Genomic DNA, 18,536 nt, shown 5'->3' on the forward strand with positions numbered 1-18,536 from the left:
TGATCCCCTATTGTGGCCCAGTCATACTCCCGGAGGTCATGATTTGAACAAACTTGAATGCGCACTATGTCAGAAAGCTTTCATATAAATTTCTACTTTCCTGGCCCAGTGGTTCTTGAGAAGAAGATCTTTAAAGATTTTCCCTATATATTTGTATATAAAACTTTGATCCCCTATTGTGGCCCCATCCTACACCCGGGGGTCATAATTTTAACAAAATTGAATCTGTACTATGTCAGAAAGCTTTCAGGTAAATGTTAGCTCTTCTGGCCTAGTGGTTCTTGAGAAGATTTTTAAATGGCCCCACCCTTAGGCCTATTTTTGTGATTATCTCCCCTTTGAAGAGGGCATAGCCCTTTATTTGGATAAAAATTGAGAGCCCTTTACCCAAGGATGCTTTTTGCCAAGTTTTGTTGAAATTTGGCCCAGTGGTTCTGGAGAATAAGTAAAATATGTGTAAAGTTTACAGACAGTCGGACAGACGATTGACAACAGGCAATCAGTAAAGTTCACTTGAGCTATAAGCTTAGGTGAGCTAACTAGTGCTAGTAATTGTAATGGGGACTGTTACAGATATTCCCAAAATGTTCCCCCATTTAGAAAGTGCCATTTGTTTTAGTAAGTTTCATTAAATAGCTAGTTCAATAGACATTTATAGTAAGAATTTAACCTTATCAAATTAAGTCTCCTCAAGTATTGGAGAGTTATACAAGTTAAAGCATTATCCAATATTAAAAACTCAATCCAATGTGCATGCAACTACTTTCACCATGCCAATCCATCAAGTGTCTCAGTCAGTATAAATATAACATATAATTTCCAAAGCAATTCATTGAAAAACAAGAATTTCAAATTTATGTAAGTTTTGTTCACAGATTTAATAACTGACCATTTTGGCCCCACCCTAATACCAAACCCTACCCCTGAAATCATCAAATTTACAATTTTGGTAAAGGACTACCTGCTCTTTCTAAATATTCATTTAGTTTCAATTTAGTATCAATAACACTAACGAAGATGTTATTTAGGTGTTTTACACATAAACACTTATAGTAAGTTTAGCCCTGCCCTGGGGTTAGAACCCCTACCCTGGTGATCATGAAATTTACATTTTGGTAGAAGCCTTCCTGCTCTACATCGCTATGCATTTAGTTTTTCTTTAACATGTGCAGTTGTAGAGAAGAAGATTTTTGAAAATTGGTAAATTTTGGGCAGTTTTTGCCCTGTCCTTAAGGCCCCAGAGAAGCAGGAATCCTGAAATTTACACTTAATGTCCCCCTTGTCCAAAAGATGCCTCATACCAAATTTGAAAAGAATTGGAATAGTACTTATCAATTTCTATTGTTCATACATTTAATAACTGATCATTTTGGCCCCAACCTGAAACCAAAACCCCTACCCCTGGGTTCATCAAATTTACAATTTTAGTAAAGGACCATCTGCTCTTTCTAAAAACCCATTTGGTTTCAGTTTAGTATCAATAGCACTAAAGAAGATGTTATTTAAGTGGTTTATACATAAACACTATATATCAAGTTTGACCCCACCCTGGGGTCAGAAACCCTACCAGGGGGTCTTGAAATTTACAATTCTAGTAGAAGCTTCCTTGCTCGTCATTACTTTATAATACTCACGTTCTCTGCTAGACACTAAAGAAGAAGAGTTTTAAAGAAATACATCAATTTTACAGTTTTTACCCCAAAATTAAGGCTCCTTAGGGTGGGGGTCATGAAATTTACAATTTCCGGTCGCCTTCACCTACAGATGCTACATACCTAATTTGGTCAAGATTGGCCCTGTACTTTCTGGGAAGAAGTTGTTAACGGACAACGCATGACGAATAACGGATGACAATGGACAAAGACCAATAGCAATAAGTCACCTGAGTGATTCAGGTGACCTAAAAGTGTTCAATTATTAATGAAGGACGGACAACACATGCCAACGGTCGCAGACCAATCGCAATAGGTCACCTGAGCTACTCAGGTGGCCTAAAAATTGGGTAGGTGAGTATTTTCTATGACAATTAAAACCTCTTCATTCTGAGAAACAGTAGATGTGGTTATCCCAACTTTTGTATCATCCTCCACAGCACATTCCCTGTGTGAAATGTGATCCAATTTTGGACAACTCTGTAATGGCGATGATGGCGGCATAGGCATGATAACTCTTTGTAGTTGTGGCGGACTGCAATACAAGAAGAAATATATATATATTGATGAAGGATAGTAATTTGAACTATGAGAATTGCTAGATCTCAGAGACCACTTAATGGAAAGTCACAGGAATACAAAGATATAAACAGGTAACAGGTCTGGCGTTCGTATCAAGTCTCTACTTCACGTTATGTTTATTTTATCTAATAGTGGCGACTTCGAAATTATCCAACTACACTATGATTAGAAACTTGAAAATAAACTTAATATAAATGAAAATAAGATTAACATTTTACAAATTTATTACCAGTATGAATAATATGACAAATTCACACCCCTTAAGCCTAGAGTTGGGTACCGCAGAAAATAAAGGTACCGCGGTATACCGTGGTATTTGCAAAATACCGCGGTACATACCACGGTATACCGCAGATTTAATCTTTTAATTGTATGATTCAGTTTTAGTGGATTTTAGTTTGTGATTTATTGTATATAATGAGCTGTTATTAGTTTATTGATTGTAAATTGCATTTAATTTATTCAAATATAAATGATAAGGAAAATATCTTATTTAAATCTTAAACCAGTTAACAGAACAAAAGTTTAATCCAAACATAAAAGTATATTGTACATACAATATAGCAGTGTCTCTGTATCATGACTAGAATCGACTGTGACTAGACTACTGACTGGAACGACTATCAAAATAATTAATAGGGGGAAACCTGTGGATTTTATTTGACACGATCTCAAAGTCTAGAAGTTCTTAGAGTCGCGAATGACGAGAACTTCTACATGTAGAATACGCCTGTCCACTTCTCTAAAAAGAATAACGAGAACATGTGCGCACGAACATGTTCTTCGACCACAATTCCTACATTCTTGCACCTCAAACCCATTAACTCGGTGTTCAGAATCGGCAGGAATTTGTACTCGCGCGACGAAAGGTGGTTTCGAACGCACAAGTCTGCATCTGCCATTTTATGTTGTTTTTTTTTACTTGGGGTTTGCCTAATAGGCGGAAATGGTATTCGACCCGAATAAACCAAACAACATAAAAACAATTTTTATAATCTACCTTATATATTAAAATGATAATTTAATGAAATGTTTTCTATTATTTTTTTGTTTAATTTTGATTTGTTTTCATATCATTAATAATCAAATCATCGCAATTTATACTTCCTATGTTTTACTGATTGTGTACAGTTATTAGACTTACCTTTCATTGCATCACAACGAGGGAACGATGTAAATACAGTGAGTCACTGCGTGCACAAATTTCTTTAATTATTTTTTTCTTGTTTCAATTTCAGTTTTTTGTTAAGAGTTATCAGACTTGAATATACCGGTATTTCGCCTCGTGTACCGCGGTACATACCGGTACCAGAAAAATACCGGTACACCGGTATACCGGTAATACCGCGCACCTCTACTTAAGCCTAGAACTTAGTCTATAAACTATCAAAAAATTCTCCCAACCCAAAGGTAATATAATAATTTAGTAAGTTAAAAGGGGCAAAGTATAAGGACAACACTTTTAAATGTACTATACAAAATCATATCGGGCTGTCTTAGCTTCAGAATCAAACACGTTTTGGATTATATAATATCAGATACACAATCTGGTTTTCTAAAAGGGAGATATATTGGAGAGAATACTCGATTTATTTATGATATGTCATATACTGAGAGAAACAATATTCCAGGTCTTTTAGTACTCATTGATTTTGAAATGGCTTTTGATTCAATGTCATGGTCTTTCATTTATAAAGTTTTAAAATATTTTGGTTTTGGGGAATGCTTTATTCAGTGGATAATGATTTTGAACACAAATTTCAGAGCCTCGATTTTACAGAGTGGATTCCTGTCTAAACAGTTTGACATACAAAGAGGATGTAGACAAGGCGATCCTATTGCACCATATTCATTCATCATATGTGCTGAAATTCTTGCAATATTAATTAAACAAAACAAAAAAATATAAATGACATATGTATACAAAATAAAGAACATAAAATATCACAATATGCAGACGATACTTCACTAGCCCTTGATGGTTCAGCTGAATTGCTTTATGCAGCTTTGGATTATACTATTAAATTTTTTAATACTTCTAAAACAAAAATTAAATGGATTGGTTCAAAAAAAAATTTCAGATCAAGTCTTTCATCATACAAGATGGAAATTGGACTGGGGATCAACAGCTTTTAATTTACTTGGTAAAAATTAAAAAATTTCTGTTGATCTTAAAGTAATTAAAGACATAAATTTTGGACTTCAAATCCCGAAAATTGTCGCTCTTATTGAACAGTGGAAAAGAAGAATTCTTACTCCTATTGGTCGGGTCACTGTCATTAAAACCTATCCCAAAATTGAATCATTTGTTCATATCACTTCCTACTCCTAAAAAGGAAACAATTACAAAATTATCTTTGAATTCTTGTGGAAATCTAGTATAGATAAAGTCAAGAGGTCTATGATAACACAAGACTATCTAGCAGGTGGTTTAAAGATGGTTGATATAAACAACTTTATTACATCTCTGAAATGTTCATGGATTAAGAGACTTACTAAGTCTAACTGTCATAAACCTTGGATGAGTATCTTCTAAAGTGCTGTATATGGAAGTGATATCTTAAAGAAATTATATGACTTTGGAGATAGCTTTATTTTAGAATGCTTACATGTACTTAATGAAAATAATGCATTTTGGAAAGATGTTTTTACTTCTTGGCTTTCTTATTTGAAGATCAGTCAAAATTCTCCAAAACTAAAAAGTAATTTTCAAAGTATTCCAGTGTGGTACAATTCTAATATTAAAATAGCTGGAAAGCCTGTTTTTATTAAAGAATGGTATGATAAAGGGATTAAAGTTGTTCAAGACACTTTTTTGACAATGATTGTAATTTCCTTGCCTTAGAAAAATTACAATGCTTATACAATCCCCATGAAGTTTGTGTAATGCAATATAATAGCATTATCACAGCAATTTCAAAATACCTAAAAAGTCTGTCTATTGATAGACATTTAGCCAAATAAATTACTAATCCCTGTATGCCTGTATTTTTTGAACATGTTTTGATGCATGAAAAATGTTCCAAAATCATTTACAATATTTTGAACAAAAACGATATGATCCCAACTTCTATGGTCAAGTGGAAAGCTGAACTGTCTCCATAATATGGAGTGGGTGATATTTCCATACAAGGTGTGTTTAAAATTTGTTTCAAAACAACAACTGATTCTTCTGCTCAATGGCTACAGTTTAGAATTTTACATAGAATCCTTCCTGTTGGATATTATTTGAAAAAAATTAATGTTAAAACAAATGACTGCTGTAGATTTTGTACAAGTAATGTAGAGACGATGACACATATTTTTGCTTCATGTGATAATTAAAACCCAAACATTGTGGAGTGAGTTGAGTCTTCATATATATAGAAAAACTTCAGAAAGAGTAGGTTTTAATGTGTCGAAAATCCATTAACTTTTAATAACAAAGTTATGAATTTTATAATTTTATATGTTAAACAATACATCTTTACCTTTTTAATGCAGGATAAGAAACCATTAAACCTTGTTGGATTATTATGTCATTTAAAGTTAAAATATCATGTGGAAAAATATGATGCAATTCAAAAACATAGAATGCACAGCAAATTTGATAAAATGTGGAAGAGATGGGAAAATATTTTTGAATAATTTCTTTTTTTATTTTTACATGTTTTTTTGTTATGCTTCAATACTGTACAGCAAGTGACCACAGGAGAGAATGAAATGTATGTATGATTGATTGTCCGTTTGTTTATTTGTCTGTGTATGTGTCAAAAAACAAATAAATTATAAAAAAAAAAAAAAAAAGTGTAAGGACAAAACAGATGAACAAGACGCAATTCCAGTATATGAAGATTGGAAGGAGAAGTCTAGCTAGGAAGGCCAGCTGTATCGCTTCGACGAATTATTTGCTGCATGGCTTATATAGCAAATTAAACAATAGAAATTGTCATTAAAGTTATTGGCTGAAAGATAAAGTGGTCATTATCAAATGCAATGGGTCGAAATTCAGAAATAAAAGTAAAAGTTAAACCGAAACTACCACACCTATATAAAAGTAAAAGTTAAACCGAAACTACCACACCTATAAAGGGAAAAGTTAAACCGAATCTACCACACCTATAAAGGGAAAAGTTAAACCGAAACTACCACACCTATATAAAGGGAAAAGTTAAACCGAAACTACCACACCTATAAAGGGAAAAGTTAAACCAAAACTCACACCTATAAAGGGAAAATTAAGTTAAACCGAAACTACCACACCTATAAAGGGAAAAGTTAAACCGAAACTACCACACCTATAAAGGGAAAATTAAGTTAAACCAAAACTACCACACCTATATAAAGGGAAAAGTTAAACCGAAACTACCACACCTATAAAGGGAAAAGTTAAACCAAAACTCACACCTATAAAGGGAAAATTAAGTTAGACCGAAACTACCACACCTATAAAGGGAAAAGTTAAACCGAAACTACCACACCTATAGCAAAAGGAGAATCAGTATCAATGCAATTGGTCTATAGTCCGTTGTCGTCCGTCGTGCATTATCAATCGGTCTATGTCCGTTGTCGTCCGTCATGCATTAATTATCAGTTGGTCTATGTCCGTTGTCGTGCATTATCAATTGAACAGTTTTAACTTCTTGATAACTACCAATCTATTTCTAGCTATGCATCTTTGGGACTTGTAAGGGGAACATAAATTGTAAATTTCAGGACTCCTGCACCCCTGGCACCTAGCTCAAGCTTAGAGGTGGGACAATCTGCCAAAATTTACCATTTTTCAAAAGTTTTCTTCTCTACAACCTCACATATATGTATGGAAAAAACACACACCAAAAAAACCCTAAATTCGTAGTCTGATGTAGAGCAGGAATACCCCTTCCAAACTGTGAATTTCATTATCCCCAGGGTAGAGGTTCTGACTCCAAGGCAGGACCAAACTTGGTATAGATCTATATATACATGTAGCACTAATTAAGTGTTTAAGTGTAAAACATTTAAATGACATCTTTTTTGATACTATTGACTCTAAATGGGTATTTAGAAGAAGCAGGTAGCCCTTTACAAAACTGTAAATTTCGATCATGATCCCAGAGGTAGGGGATTTTCAATATCATGTACGGTGGTGCTAAAATGGTAAATATCTGTGCTAAAGCAAACAGCACCATTGGCTTTCTCAAAAGAAACATCAACATCAGCAATTCTAACATCAAAGAGAAAGCCTATAAATCAATTAGTACGACCAACAGTAGAGTACATGCCAGTGCAGCCTGGAATCCTCACCAAAAGTCAAACATCCAAAAGATTGAAATGATTCAGCGTAGAGCAGCCCGGCATGTCCACAACAGATACCATAGCACCTCATCTGTAACCGAGATGCTTAATCAGCTTGACTCTTATGGTCATCATTAGAAGAACGGCGAAGGACAGCTAACCTGTCTGTGTTATGCACAAGCTGATCACCAACAAACTTCAGATTGACATTGGCGAGAAACTAAAAATCCAAGAAAGAACATCCAGGAATAACAACATTATGGCAGTGCAAATTCCATCATGTCGAACATCAGTGAGGAAGGAATCATTCTACCCATGTACCATCAAGGAGTGGAATGCCTTACCTACCTCTACTTAATCCGAGATTCCTCTGACTCTTACCCCCGCTTTTATATTTGACATGTGCGGGGGAGAGTCAGAGCGGACTCCATATTGAAAAGTGGGAATTCAGCGACACCAGCTGGTGTCGCTGCTTTACCTACCTCTCACAACTTTATTTCGCGGATCTATCTTCCAAGACGTGAGAATTCAGTTAACGGAAGATAAATCTATAAATAGATCATGATTAATACGATGCTATCGCCGTTTAAACGGCCCTAACACCGACAAATGGAGCATCACTTGAATTAGGTCGCCGCCTCGCCATTTGATTTCTTTGCGCATGACGTCAGCACATGTAAACACAAAATTCCATCGTTTAAACGGCGATAGCATCGTATTAATCATGATGTATTTGTAGAATAATCTTCCGATAACTGAATCCTCGCGTCTTGGAAGATGGGTCCGCGAAATAAAGTTGTAAGAGGTAGGTAAAGCAACGACACCAGCTGGTGTCGCTGAATTCCCACTTTTCAATATGGAGTCCGCTCTGACTCTCCCCCGCAGAAGTCACAAAATAAAAGCGGGGTTAAGAGTCAGAGGAATCTCGGATTAACCTCTACTGTGATGGTTCCGAGCCTTGAATGCTTCAAGGCTCGTCTCCGTCAATAAGCCACACTACTCCTGTTTCGTTTGTTTATAAACTCACCATAAATAAAACTTCACCAATATGTTTGTATTTAACAAGCGCACACCCAACAGTGGCATAATAGTCATCATTTTGAAGGTGGCTGCTTACTGGTAGAAGTAGTAGAAGTCCAAATATCCAGCTGAGCCAAATCTCAGCCGAGATTAAAGTCACAAGCTCAAATTAAATAAATAAGATAGAATTTAGACCTGTAGTACGCAGGTTGTGGATTAGAGGTGCGATGGTCAGGAGACCTAACCATTTCACCATATATGACTTATGAGTTGTCCAACAAAGGCCTGTTGACCCACCAGGCTCACTGGCTCAGTAATCATGGGAAAAATCATTGATTTTAAAAAGCACATGAAAAATTAGCACTGCTATATTTTATTTTTATTTTTGCTTGTAGGATTCCATTTTAGCCTGTGGATTTTATATTCAAAGGCTAAAATATTAGCCAGTGGTAGAAAAAGTTAATTTCAACCCTTGAGTCGACTGATTCTAATGCCAATATTATTTGCTTCGCCCTCAAAAAACGGTCACGCCCTAAGACATATCAAAAAGTTCTTTACATATCCAAGGAGATGGTTGTTAAAGTTCTTTACATACCCAAAGAGAGGGTTGTGCTCCATTATCATGCATTTACAATCAGGTCGCGTCGTCTGCAGTATTTTCACCCTAACCGGATATTAAAATAAACATTCTGTATTGAAAACCTTCTGATCGTTTCATTATTCCGGATATCGCGGATTTCATTTACTTAAAAAAATGATCACTGAATGTTTGTCAGTTTTTTTCTAAATGAACAAAAAGTTAATAAATATTTAAGAAGAAAAAAAAAGAAAGAAAAGGAAAAAACTAGGCTTAAAAAAAAAACCGCCCGGAAAGAGTTACCGCGCTTTCCAAAAGTGGCGTTGGTAGACGTCGGCCATATTTCATTTCGTCAATATGCATCGAGGATTCAAAAACTCCAACGGCAGTTCAAGGAACGAAGCAGGGTATATCTTATATCTTATCTTCATTTTAAGGCTATCTGATCCATTAAAGATTTAACGAACTAAACATAGAACTGATAGTATTTTGATACCCTTGATTCAGACTTCTTAAGAATGATATGCGCCCTGGCCTCGCTGGGTCAACAAGTGTTGAACACATTTGGATATACACAGGCATTTTTTTTCTTTAAACTGTATACTGATAATAATACAAGGTGCTTAGCTTGAAATGATACCCTCTGAGAATGTTGGCCTGTTGAGCTTTTGGGGAATATTGCGATGCAAGTGTACCGACTACCGTTCTCTTCACTAATTTATCTTTTTAAAAAAACCAAAACACATGTATGACATGATTCCGAAAACTACAACAAAACATGGTCAACAGCTCGATTAAGAATCAATGATTCTCTAAAGAAACCAAAAAATACGGAGCTGTACATTATTTTCTAATACTGTTAGATCTTAACAGTAATTTTTTTACTGGTACCGGTACCCATTCAATTGGGAAAAATAGCGTCAAAATCGAACAAATTGGGAATTTTCTACCAATGTAATGGCAAATGATTTTAGCTAATAGAAAAGAAAAAAGAGAACAAAACAAAAAGTAGTGAATTGGCAATTTTTAGTCTCAAAATTGGGAAAAATCAATGGTTTTTGGCATTGGGAATGGTACCATTTATCGGTACCAATTATATAAGGAAAAAAATCCCTGTTATATTTATCGACCTTAACACAATCAAAATAATCACACTTCCCACTGAAATAATCACTTGACCCAACTGGCAAGTGTGTATAAGTTTCACTTGTCCAAACTGGGTTTCCACTTGCCTTGGGTAATCGGACAACCGGTAATGTCAATCCCTGCTGTACATGTGCATAGATATTGTGATTTCTGTTACTGTTTGTAATCTTTGTATATATGCTGGCTTATAAATGAGAATTTGTTTTACAGGAAGCTCTTCATAGGTGGCTTAAGCTGGAATACTGACCAAGGTAATTCACAATTATCATCAAAATAAAAAGCTCTGTGATGAATGTAGTGATGTTTTCTTTCAGCACCTGTAGGTTTATTGAGTGAAACACTGTTAATTCAGTCAGTCCATGCGACTGGAGATCTTGTGTTCTATCAGTGTTGACAGTGCACTGGTCATGTAGACCAGTCTATAGTTCCATGTAATTTAGGCTTTATAAACCATTGTGTAATGTAGTGCATTGGGTGGGTGTAGTGGTCAAGCGTATGAGAATTAAAGTCTCTCTTATTAGAGTTAATCATATCCACATAAATGAGAATGGGCTAAATGAATTAGTCATGATTTGCAGCGTATACATATTGATGCACTGTCTATAGTTTTACACCCAAGCTTGTTTATGTAAATATATTTGTGACATTAAGTTTTTAGCTCACCTAAGCCGAAGGTTCAAGTGAGCTTTTCTTATCAAAATTTTCTCGTCTGTTGGCATATCCGTCAGTGTTGTCGGTGTAAACTTTTCACATTTTCATCTTCTCCAGAACCATTGGACCAATTTCAACCAACTTGGCACAAAGCATCCTTGGGTGAAGGGGATTCAAATTTGTTCAAATGAAGGGTCATGCCCCCTTCACAAAAATACAAAAATAGGGTGGAACCATTTAAAAAACTGGGCCAGAAAAGCTGAAATGTACATGAGAGCTTCCTGACATAGTGGAGATCTATTCGAGTTTGTTGAAATTATGACCCCGGGGGGTATGTTGGGGTCACATTAGGAGATCAAAATTTATACACGCAAATATATAAGTAAAATCTTCTTCTCAAGAACCACTGGACTAGAATAAAGGAGATTTAAGTGAAAGCTTCCTGATATAGAGTAGACTCAAATTTGTTCAGATCATGGCCCCCGAGGGTAGGATGGGGCCACATTAGTTTTACATAATGATATATATAGGAAATTTTATTCTCCAGAACCACTGGGCCAATTTCAATTAAAAAAAATTATACAAATTATCCTTAGGTGAAGGGGATTTAAGTTTGTTCAAATGAAGAACCATGCCCCCTTCAAAGGGGAGATAATCCCAAAAATGTAAAAATAAGGTGGAGTCATTTGAAAATCTTCTCAAGAACCATTGGGCCAAAAAAGCTGAAATTTACATGAAAGCTTCCTGACAAATTGGAGATTCATTTGAAGTTTGTTGAAATCATGACTCCTGGGGTTAGGGTGGGATATGATAGGGAATCAATGTTTTACATGCAAATGTTTAGAAACCACACTTGGCACAAAGCATCCTTGGATGAAATTTGTAGAATATGAAAGGCCATACCCATCTATAAGGGCATATGATAATAAATTAATTTGTAGTCAAATATAATAATTAAGGTTGATAATTAATTAATTTTTAGTCGTTGAAAAGTTCTGAACCAAGCTGCTTGTATAATGATAGTTTTGCTCAAGCTTGTTTATTGCTAGGAACTGCTGCTGAGGTGAGCGATGTGGCCCATGGGCCTCTTGTGTATATGCCCATCATAGATGGAACATATTGTGGTATGGCGTCGTCTTTCTGGACCTTGTTGGCAAAATACAAAATAAACTAAGTTCTAGAATCTTACAATTTGGTAAATTGATCTCCATAATGAGAGGAAGATGCCTATTATTTTTCAAGGTCAAGGTCGTAGTATCAGTTAATACAAAAACCTTGTAGGCAGAATACTGACCAAGTGGAGAACTTTATTATCCTTCAAGGTCAAGGTCATAGTATCACTTAGGAAAACTTTTTTAGGCAGGATACAGACCAAACTATAAGGTCCAGGATCTTGCGACTTGGTACATTTGATCACCATGATAAAAGGAAGATACCTATTGTTTGTCAAGGTCAAGGTCATAGTATCACTTGGTAGGAAAACCTTGTAGACAGGATACAGACCAAATTTTAGAATGTCAGATTTGGTACATATACACGTTACGTCAAGCAGAGGATGCCTATTGTTTCTCAAGATCAAAGGTCAAGGTCGCAGTATCACTTTGTAGAAAACCTTGTTTTTGTTAGGGATACAGATATTGTCCTCTCATAGGAATATAAGTTCAGTTTGCATTTCAGCTGGATTGGTGCACCATGACCTACTTGAGGGTAAAAGTATTTCAAATAGTTTTCCAAATTTTTTCTGTCTTATGAATAAAGACATTGTCCTGAAATTTTGTCACAGCCTCCCTTTCAGAGAAATACATAATCATTTCACATTTCAACTTAATTGATGCACCATGACCTACTTTTGGGCTTAAAGACCCAAACAAAACACCCTATGGTTGCTCCACGGATCACTGAATGTGGGCGGAGCTTATCCATGGTCAATGTTATTTACCTGGAATTTACCTGGCCAAGAGATCAGTTGTTGTGTATATTTTTATGATATACACAGGAAATTTCTCAGGTTATTACAAATTATGCTCAGTGTCTTGATTTGTGCAAAAAAAAAAAAAACATAATTAAAATTTCTACCTACATGCATACCGCATTTCTATTTCCCGTAAACCTTCAAACTTGGTCATATTTATGTATTGCAAATGACAGGTTTAGCCCATTTCTAAACCTTTGCTTTTTAAAATTTCTAATTAAATTGTTATATATATATCGTATATAAATAATTTCCTAAATATAATATTACCCGGCGTTTCCGGGCACTTCCTGGTGTTCTGGGAGTTCGCAATGTCGTGGGTGTAGTAGGTAAAATATCCATGTTTCGAGAGAATGAATAAATCCAAGTAGATCTGTGTACATGTACAACCAAATGAAGAATGGTCAAGATACCCCTCAATATGGGCCGTCTGTAGGGTTTCTGTAGCTGTAGTGTTTGTAACGATGGCACCCCAAACAGAAACTGACACGAAGTCTACACCCCCTCCCCTCTCTCTCTCTTTAGGGTTTCTGTGGACGTAGTGTCTGTGTAACGATGGTATCCCAAACAGAAGCTGACACATAGCTAGTCTACCCCCCCCCCTTTCTCTCTCTCCCTTACTCCCAATCATTGACTAAATGAGTAATTATTGTCATACGTATGCAACACTATTGCCATGTCATATTATTGCTACAGTTTTACACATTTCTCTCTCTCTCTCTCTCTCTCTCTCTCTCTCTCTCTCTCTCTTATCTTTATAAATAGAAAACCGGGATAAATTATAAATAGAAATATCTCAATAACTCTCTCTCTCTCTATAAATATAAAGCCGTGATAAATTATGAATAGAAATATCTCAGTAACTCTCTCTCTCTCTCTAAATATAAAGCCCTTATAAATTATAAATAGAAATATCTCAATAACTTATTTATGCTTTTTTACTATTGTTTTATTTCTGATTGTGTAATTTATAATCCATGTGGTATCTCAAACAGAAGCATTTTTTTTTAACTACTGTAACAGTTTTACGCATGGGCAATATAACCATTATACATGTTGATGTGCTGTGCCAATAAAGAATTGTACATGTTTTTATAAATATAAAGCCACAATAAATCATTAATAGAAAATATTCCAATAACTTATGTTTGTTTGGTTGTTTTTTTTATTATTATTGTTTGATTTCTGATTGTTTAATCTATAATACATGTATAAAGATGGAGAGAGAAAATACGATGATAAATTGCATTGTATAGGGGACGTTAGAAATTAAAATATTCTAGGTGCGAGTCAATGCTATCAAAACTCAGGTATACTGGGGCTTTCCTCAAGATCTGAAGACTGCTGGTCATCATTAGCCATGATTGTTATCAAAACATCTTTCTCAGGTAGCTGTAGACCATGGTCTCTGCAAACATCAATCAACCTAAGCTCTATTGTTAAAAGTATGATTGACCAGCAGCTTATCATTGATTGCAACACAGGTAAAATTTGGGGGCATTAACTTAAAGTTGGGTCTTTAAAGGTCAAATAGTTTTTTGGAGTTTTTCTGATCATGGATACAGATATTGCACTGACGGTCTAACAGGCATATGTTGTACTGTTTGTAGTACTCTTGTTGACTTTGTGACCTTGTATCATGATTATGTTGTGACCCTATGGGGTTAGGTAGGGGCTGCAATATAGGGTTAAAAAAGTTAAAGCAGTCTTCACGAAAAACTTTGTGAAGCACAGGCCCTTCGGGGCTCCCAGTATAATAATTGTGCAAGCCCGAACAATATTTTACGGGCCCAAATTGTTTTTTTCTAATTTGACCACTTGTCATTTGCAAGGTGCTGCATGCTGATTCTACTCTATAGATACATGCACAGTTCTACTGTAGGAAAATACAGGTCAAGATGATCATAATTAACTTAGAGAACAACTGACATTAAAGGATTATTTTATTTTTCAACATATTAATCTCGCAGATGACATCAGCAGCTCATGTTCTACTTTGTTTTGTATACACCATGTACAAAACATTTTGTTTTCTCCAGAATCAAATCTTAGCCAAGGCCTACCCTTGGTCCAATGGGGCATAAATTTTCGTTCTTTTCTCCTCGTATGATATGGTTGTTATTGTGAAATACACTTGGGTGGTTTTTAATTTCCCGGACGAGCCCCCTCCCTATACTTCAGAAAAGGCAGCATGATTGATCATTTTTCTATGCGAAATTTGACTACTAAGTCATGACAAAGTGTGAGTCAATCTCACGCTTTATTTGTAATATATACAGAACATATAAGAAAACATTTATAGGCCCGCCGGACTCCTGGGTTCAATATTTTAAGAAGCCCGATCCCGATTTTACTGGCCTCGGCCATCGGGATACTGGTTAACGTCGAAGACTGTAAAGAAGATAGCAAAAAAATCTTTTTAAATTCACAATAGCTGAAAGTGACGCAGGTGAGAGATGTTGCCCATAGATCTCTTGGGTTTTTTTTTTATTTGTTTAATGAAACATCACTCAATCTAACAAAAATCTTATCTTTTCTACGTAAAGTATTGGAGGAAATAGAAAAGATGGTTATCATGAATTTGGGTGGGTTTTTTTCCCACATGTCCACACTTAATTGGTACTTTTTTCTTCAGACTCTTTGTTGAACTACTTCAGTCAGTATGGAGAGGTGGTTGACTGTGTTGTTATGAAAAATCAGCAGACTGGGAAATCTCGTGGATTTGGATTTGTCACATTCCAAGATAGTGAATGTGTGGAAACTGTGCTCGCTGCATCCCCACATAATATTGATGGCAGACAGGTACAGTATAACTCCTTTAGTACAGACACAGATAAAGCAAAATGATTAATTTATTTACTAAAACCTTCAGCATAACTGATAAATGAATTATTGCTTTACTTTGGTGCCACATCGAAATTAAGGGCTGTATTGGAATCACAATATTCAACCTTAAAGTTGTATGGTCCAAATTTCGACAATTTTTTTCCACCTTGTAAAAACGTTGTTAAATCATCACACATACTTATTCATGAGGCTGTACAACATGTCATGCATTATTTCATCTGTTTTAGCCAAAATTATTTAATTTTAAATAGATGTTTACAAACAACCGTCGCTCGGCCAAATGAAATTTAAGTCACTTTTCAGATTACTGGTGGTCTTATCTATGTAAAGCTGTGTATTTGATTACAACTGTACCATGCCAGAAGTTTAAGAGAAATAAAAAAAATATCAAATATCTCTGACAAATTCGTTGTTTTACGCTCTTTCAGTCTTAAATAGACAGTTGTGTGTGAATTATGCACATAATGTTGGGATTTCCTTGACGCGTGTGGGGCTATTTATAGACTTCTAACAGACAATGTATAATTTGTGTGTACCCACTATATTTACGTTTTAAATAATCTTCCTGATTTCTATTACATGCAAATGTTTTCAAGCATGCAATTAAGGGAAAGTTAATAAAAACTAATTAATATGCTTTAAAGTAATATACATGAACATTGCATCAATCAGCTTTAAATCTATCAATCATTACTTTTGTGACAAAATTTTATTTATTGTCTGTAATGGCAAGGAGCATGCTGGACTAATGATAAAACACAGTCATGCTACCAACATAGTCAACAAACATTGTGTTCAGAACTGTATTTAACTTTTAACCTTACTTTGAATTGTCTGTATGAAATGAAAATTCATAAATCAACATCCACATATCAACATCATTATTCTACATCCAACTTGAAGGTGATGATTTCCCCATCTGGGCAACCTGATGAATCTGTGCACAAACGAAAAATTCTATCAGATTGCTCACAGCCGCATTGTGGGGGTAGGAACCTTCAAATATTGAATGACCTCTGTGCCACTGCCTAAATCAACCCTGGGTGATAATCATTGACACAGGAATTCTTTCCTATCACCCCCATCCACAAAATATTTATATTGCCCCATTGGTGTACCGGTAGTTTAGTGGGGAGAGAGAAATTTCAATCCCTACATGTATACTTTCATTGTGATACAAAAAGCTGAAAAGTATTCAAGAAAGACCTTTCCTATTTTATGCAAAGTTAGCTGATGATTAAAGAAAGACATTTACATAAATTTTGTGCTCACAAAGTCTGAGGTAAATGCCAGATGTATATAGCAACATTTTATATGTTATTGATATCTTTGCAAATTGTAATGATGGCCATTTCCTCTTTAGTTTGTAGCAGTTGTGAACAATGCAGGCATGAATTTTGATAAATATATAGTACATCTATTTTATGGCAAGGGATTCTGACAGAAATGGAAGTAGAATGTATAAATAGAAAATTAATTTCATTTTTGAAAATACATGAGGGTATGAACTCCAATTCTTTATGCTGACATACTTTTCATGAAGCACTGATGTGCAACATGCTTCATGATGTATGCTGATATGCATGTAATTTAAAAATGCTTATGTTTATATTGAAATTACATGAGTAATGTTATCACCAGTTAAGTTATTACACATGTTTGGTCCCTTAATCTCTACCCATTGTCTGATTTCTACAGGTTGATGCCAAGCTCTGCAACCCAAAAGCAGCAAACAAGGTAGGGGAACATCAGAAAAAGTATACATTTACGACATAAAACATCTGACAAAGGAATGCATGTTTATTAAAAGCTTGATTTTTATTTTTTATTTTTTGCATGAACTGTGTTATAAGAGGTTAACAGTTTCAAATTTACTTTAACTGTACTCTAGATCAATTTTCTCCTTGCTCTACAAAGCAGAGAGAAAAATGTTCTCAAACTCTCCTTTAAATTTTAACAAATACTTTCTTTGATTTGTTAAACAGGATATGAATGTCACAAACATTGCAGAAAAATGCATAACCCTCATTATTATTATTGATATTTTTCTGTAATTCTTTTAATATGAATACTTCAAGTACATAAAATATAGGCACTGTTTAGGGGGAAAATAATTCGTTGTGAAAATATTCTCTATGTTCGTGGTTGATACACATCCTCGAATTTAAGAAATTGTGAAGAAGTTTTATTAAGAAGAGGTAGAGATTAATTACCTGATGTGTTGATATGTAACACACTCATTTATATTTTCAATTTTCTATGTTATTTCGACTTTAACATTGACAGAACAAAAACATCTCTCGCTCTGAATGTAATGGATTAAACTTGCACTGATGAATAACTGGATTAATGTCTCTTTTTCTTTGCCCACTTCTTCACCAAAACTAGAATTGTTATGTTATTGAACTGAATACAGCTCAGTTATTTAAAGCAATTGGCATATCTTCAGTAGAAAAAAAATTGGAGTTATCTCTCTTACTAACGATGTGTTAAAATACAGACCTCTGGATAACTCTCGTGCAAGGTAAGGCACGAAACAACTTGTTTACATGCGGGAGTGGGACAAATATTCATCACAGCATAAGTGAATGTGCTCAGTAAGTTTCTCATACGCAGTTTCATCACCCAAATTCAACTGATACACAAACTTAAGTAAATGATAAGTAATCGGTTTAGTAATTGAATACAGGGAATTCTTATTATATCACATTATTTTGTTGCTCGTATGTATCATATCTAAGATATTACTTGCAAATTTGACATTGTTTTTGTGTTTCCACTTTAGTAAATCATTTCTATCGATAGTATTTTGTATTTCCTACATATTTAAAGA

General features: G+C 34.9%; 2 protein-coding genes across 5 annotated transcripts in view; one reads left to right on the forward strand and one right to left on the reverse strand.

The window, feature by feature from the left end:
- The window catches only part of LOC125650591 (thyroid receptor-interacting protein 11-like), a 38,820-nt gene extending 29,625 nt beyond the window's left edge, over nt 1–9,195 (reverse strand). For both annotated transcript variants that reach the window (XM_048879000.2, XM_048879001.2), the window contains exons 1-2: nt 9,106–9,195; nt 2,034–2,187 (exon numbers count right to left, since the gene is read on the reverse strand). In XM_048879000.2, coding sequence (XP_048734957.2) covers nt 2,034–2,187; nt 9,106–9,134 — 183 coding nt within the window. In that variant the 5' untranslated portion in view covers nt 9,135–9,195. The remainder of the gene's footprint in view (nt 1–2,033; nt 2,188–9,105) is intronic.
- A 172-nt stretch (nt 9,196–9,367) lies between these two features.
- The window catches only part of LOC125650586 (DAZ-associated protein 1-like), a 30,576-nt gene continuing 21,407 nt past the window's right edge, over nt 9,368–18,536 (forward strand). For all 3 annotated transcript variants that reach the window (XM_048878995.2, XM_048878996.2, XM_048878997.2), the window contains exons 1-4: nt 9,368–9,494; nt 10,444–10,484; nt 15,492–15,658; nt 17,402–17,440. In XM_048878995.2, coding sequence (XP_048734952.1) covers nt 9,445–9,494; nt 10,444–10,484; nt 15,492–15,658; nt 17,402–17,440 — 297 coding nt within the window. In that variant the 5' untranslated portion in view covers nt 9,368–9,444. The remainder of the gene's footprint in view (nt 9,495–10,443; nt 10,485–15,491; nt 15,659–17,401; nt 17,441–18,536) is intronic.

Source organism: Ostrea edulis, chromosome 5 (genome assembly GCF_947568905.1).
Source record: "Ostrea edulis chromosome 5, xbOstEdul1.1, whole genome shotgun sequence".
Lineage (NCBI taxonomy): Eukaryota > Metazoa > Mollusca > Bivalvia > Ostreida > Ostreidae > Ostrea > Ostrea edulis.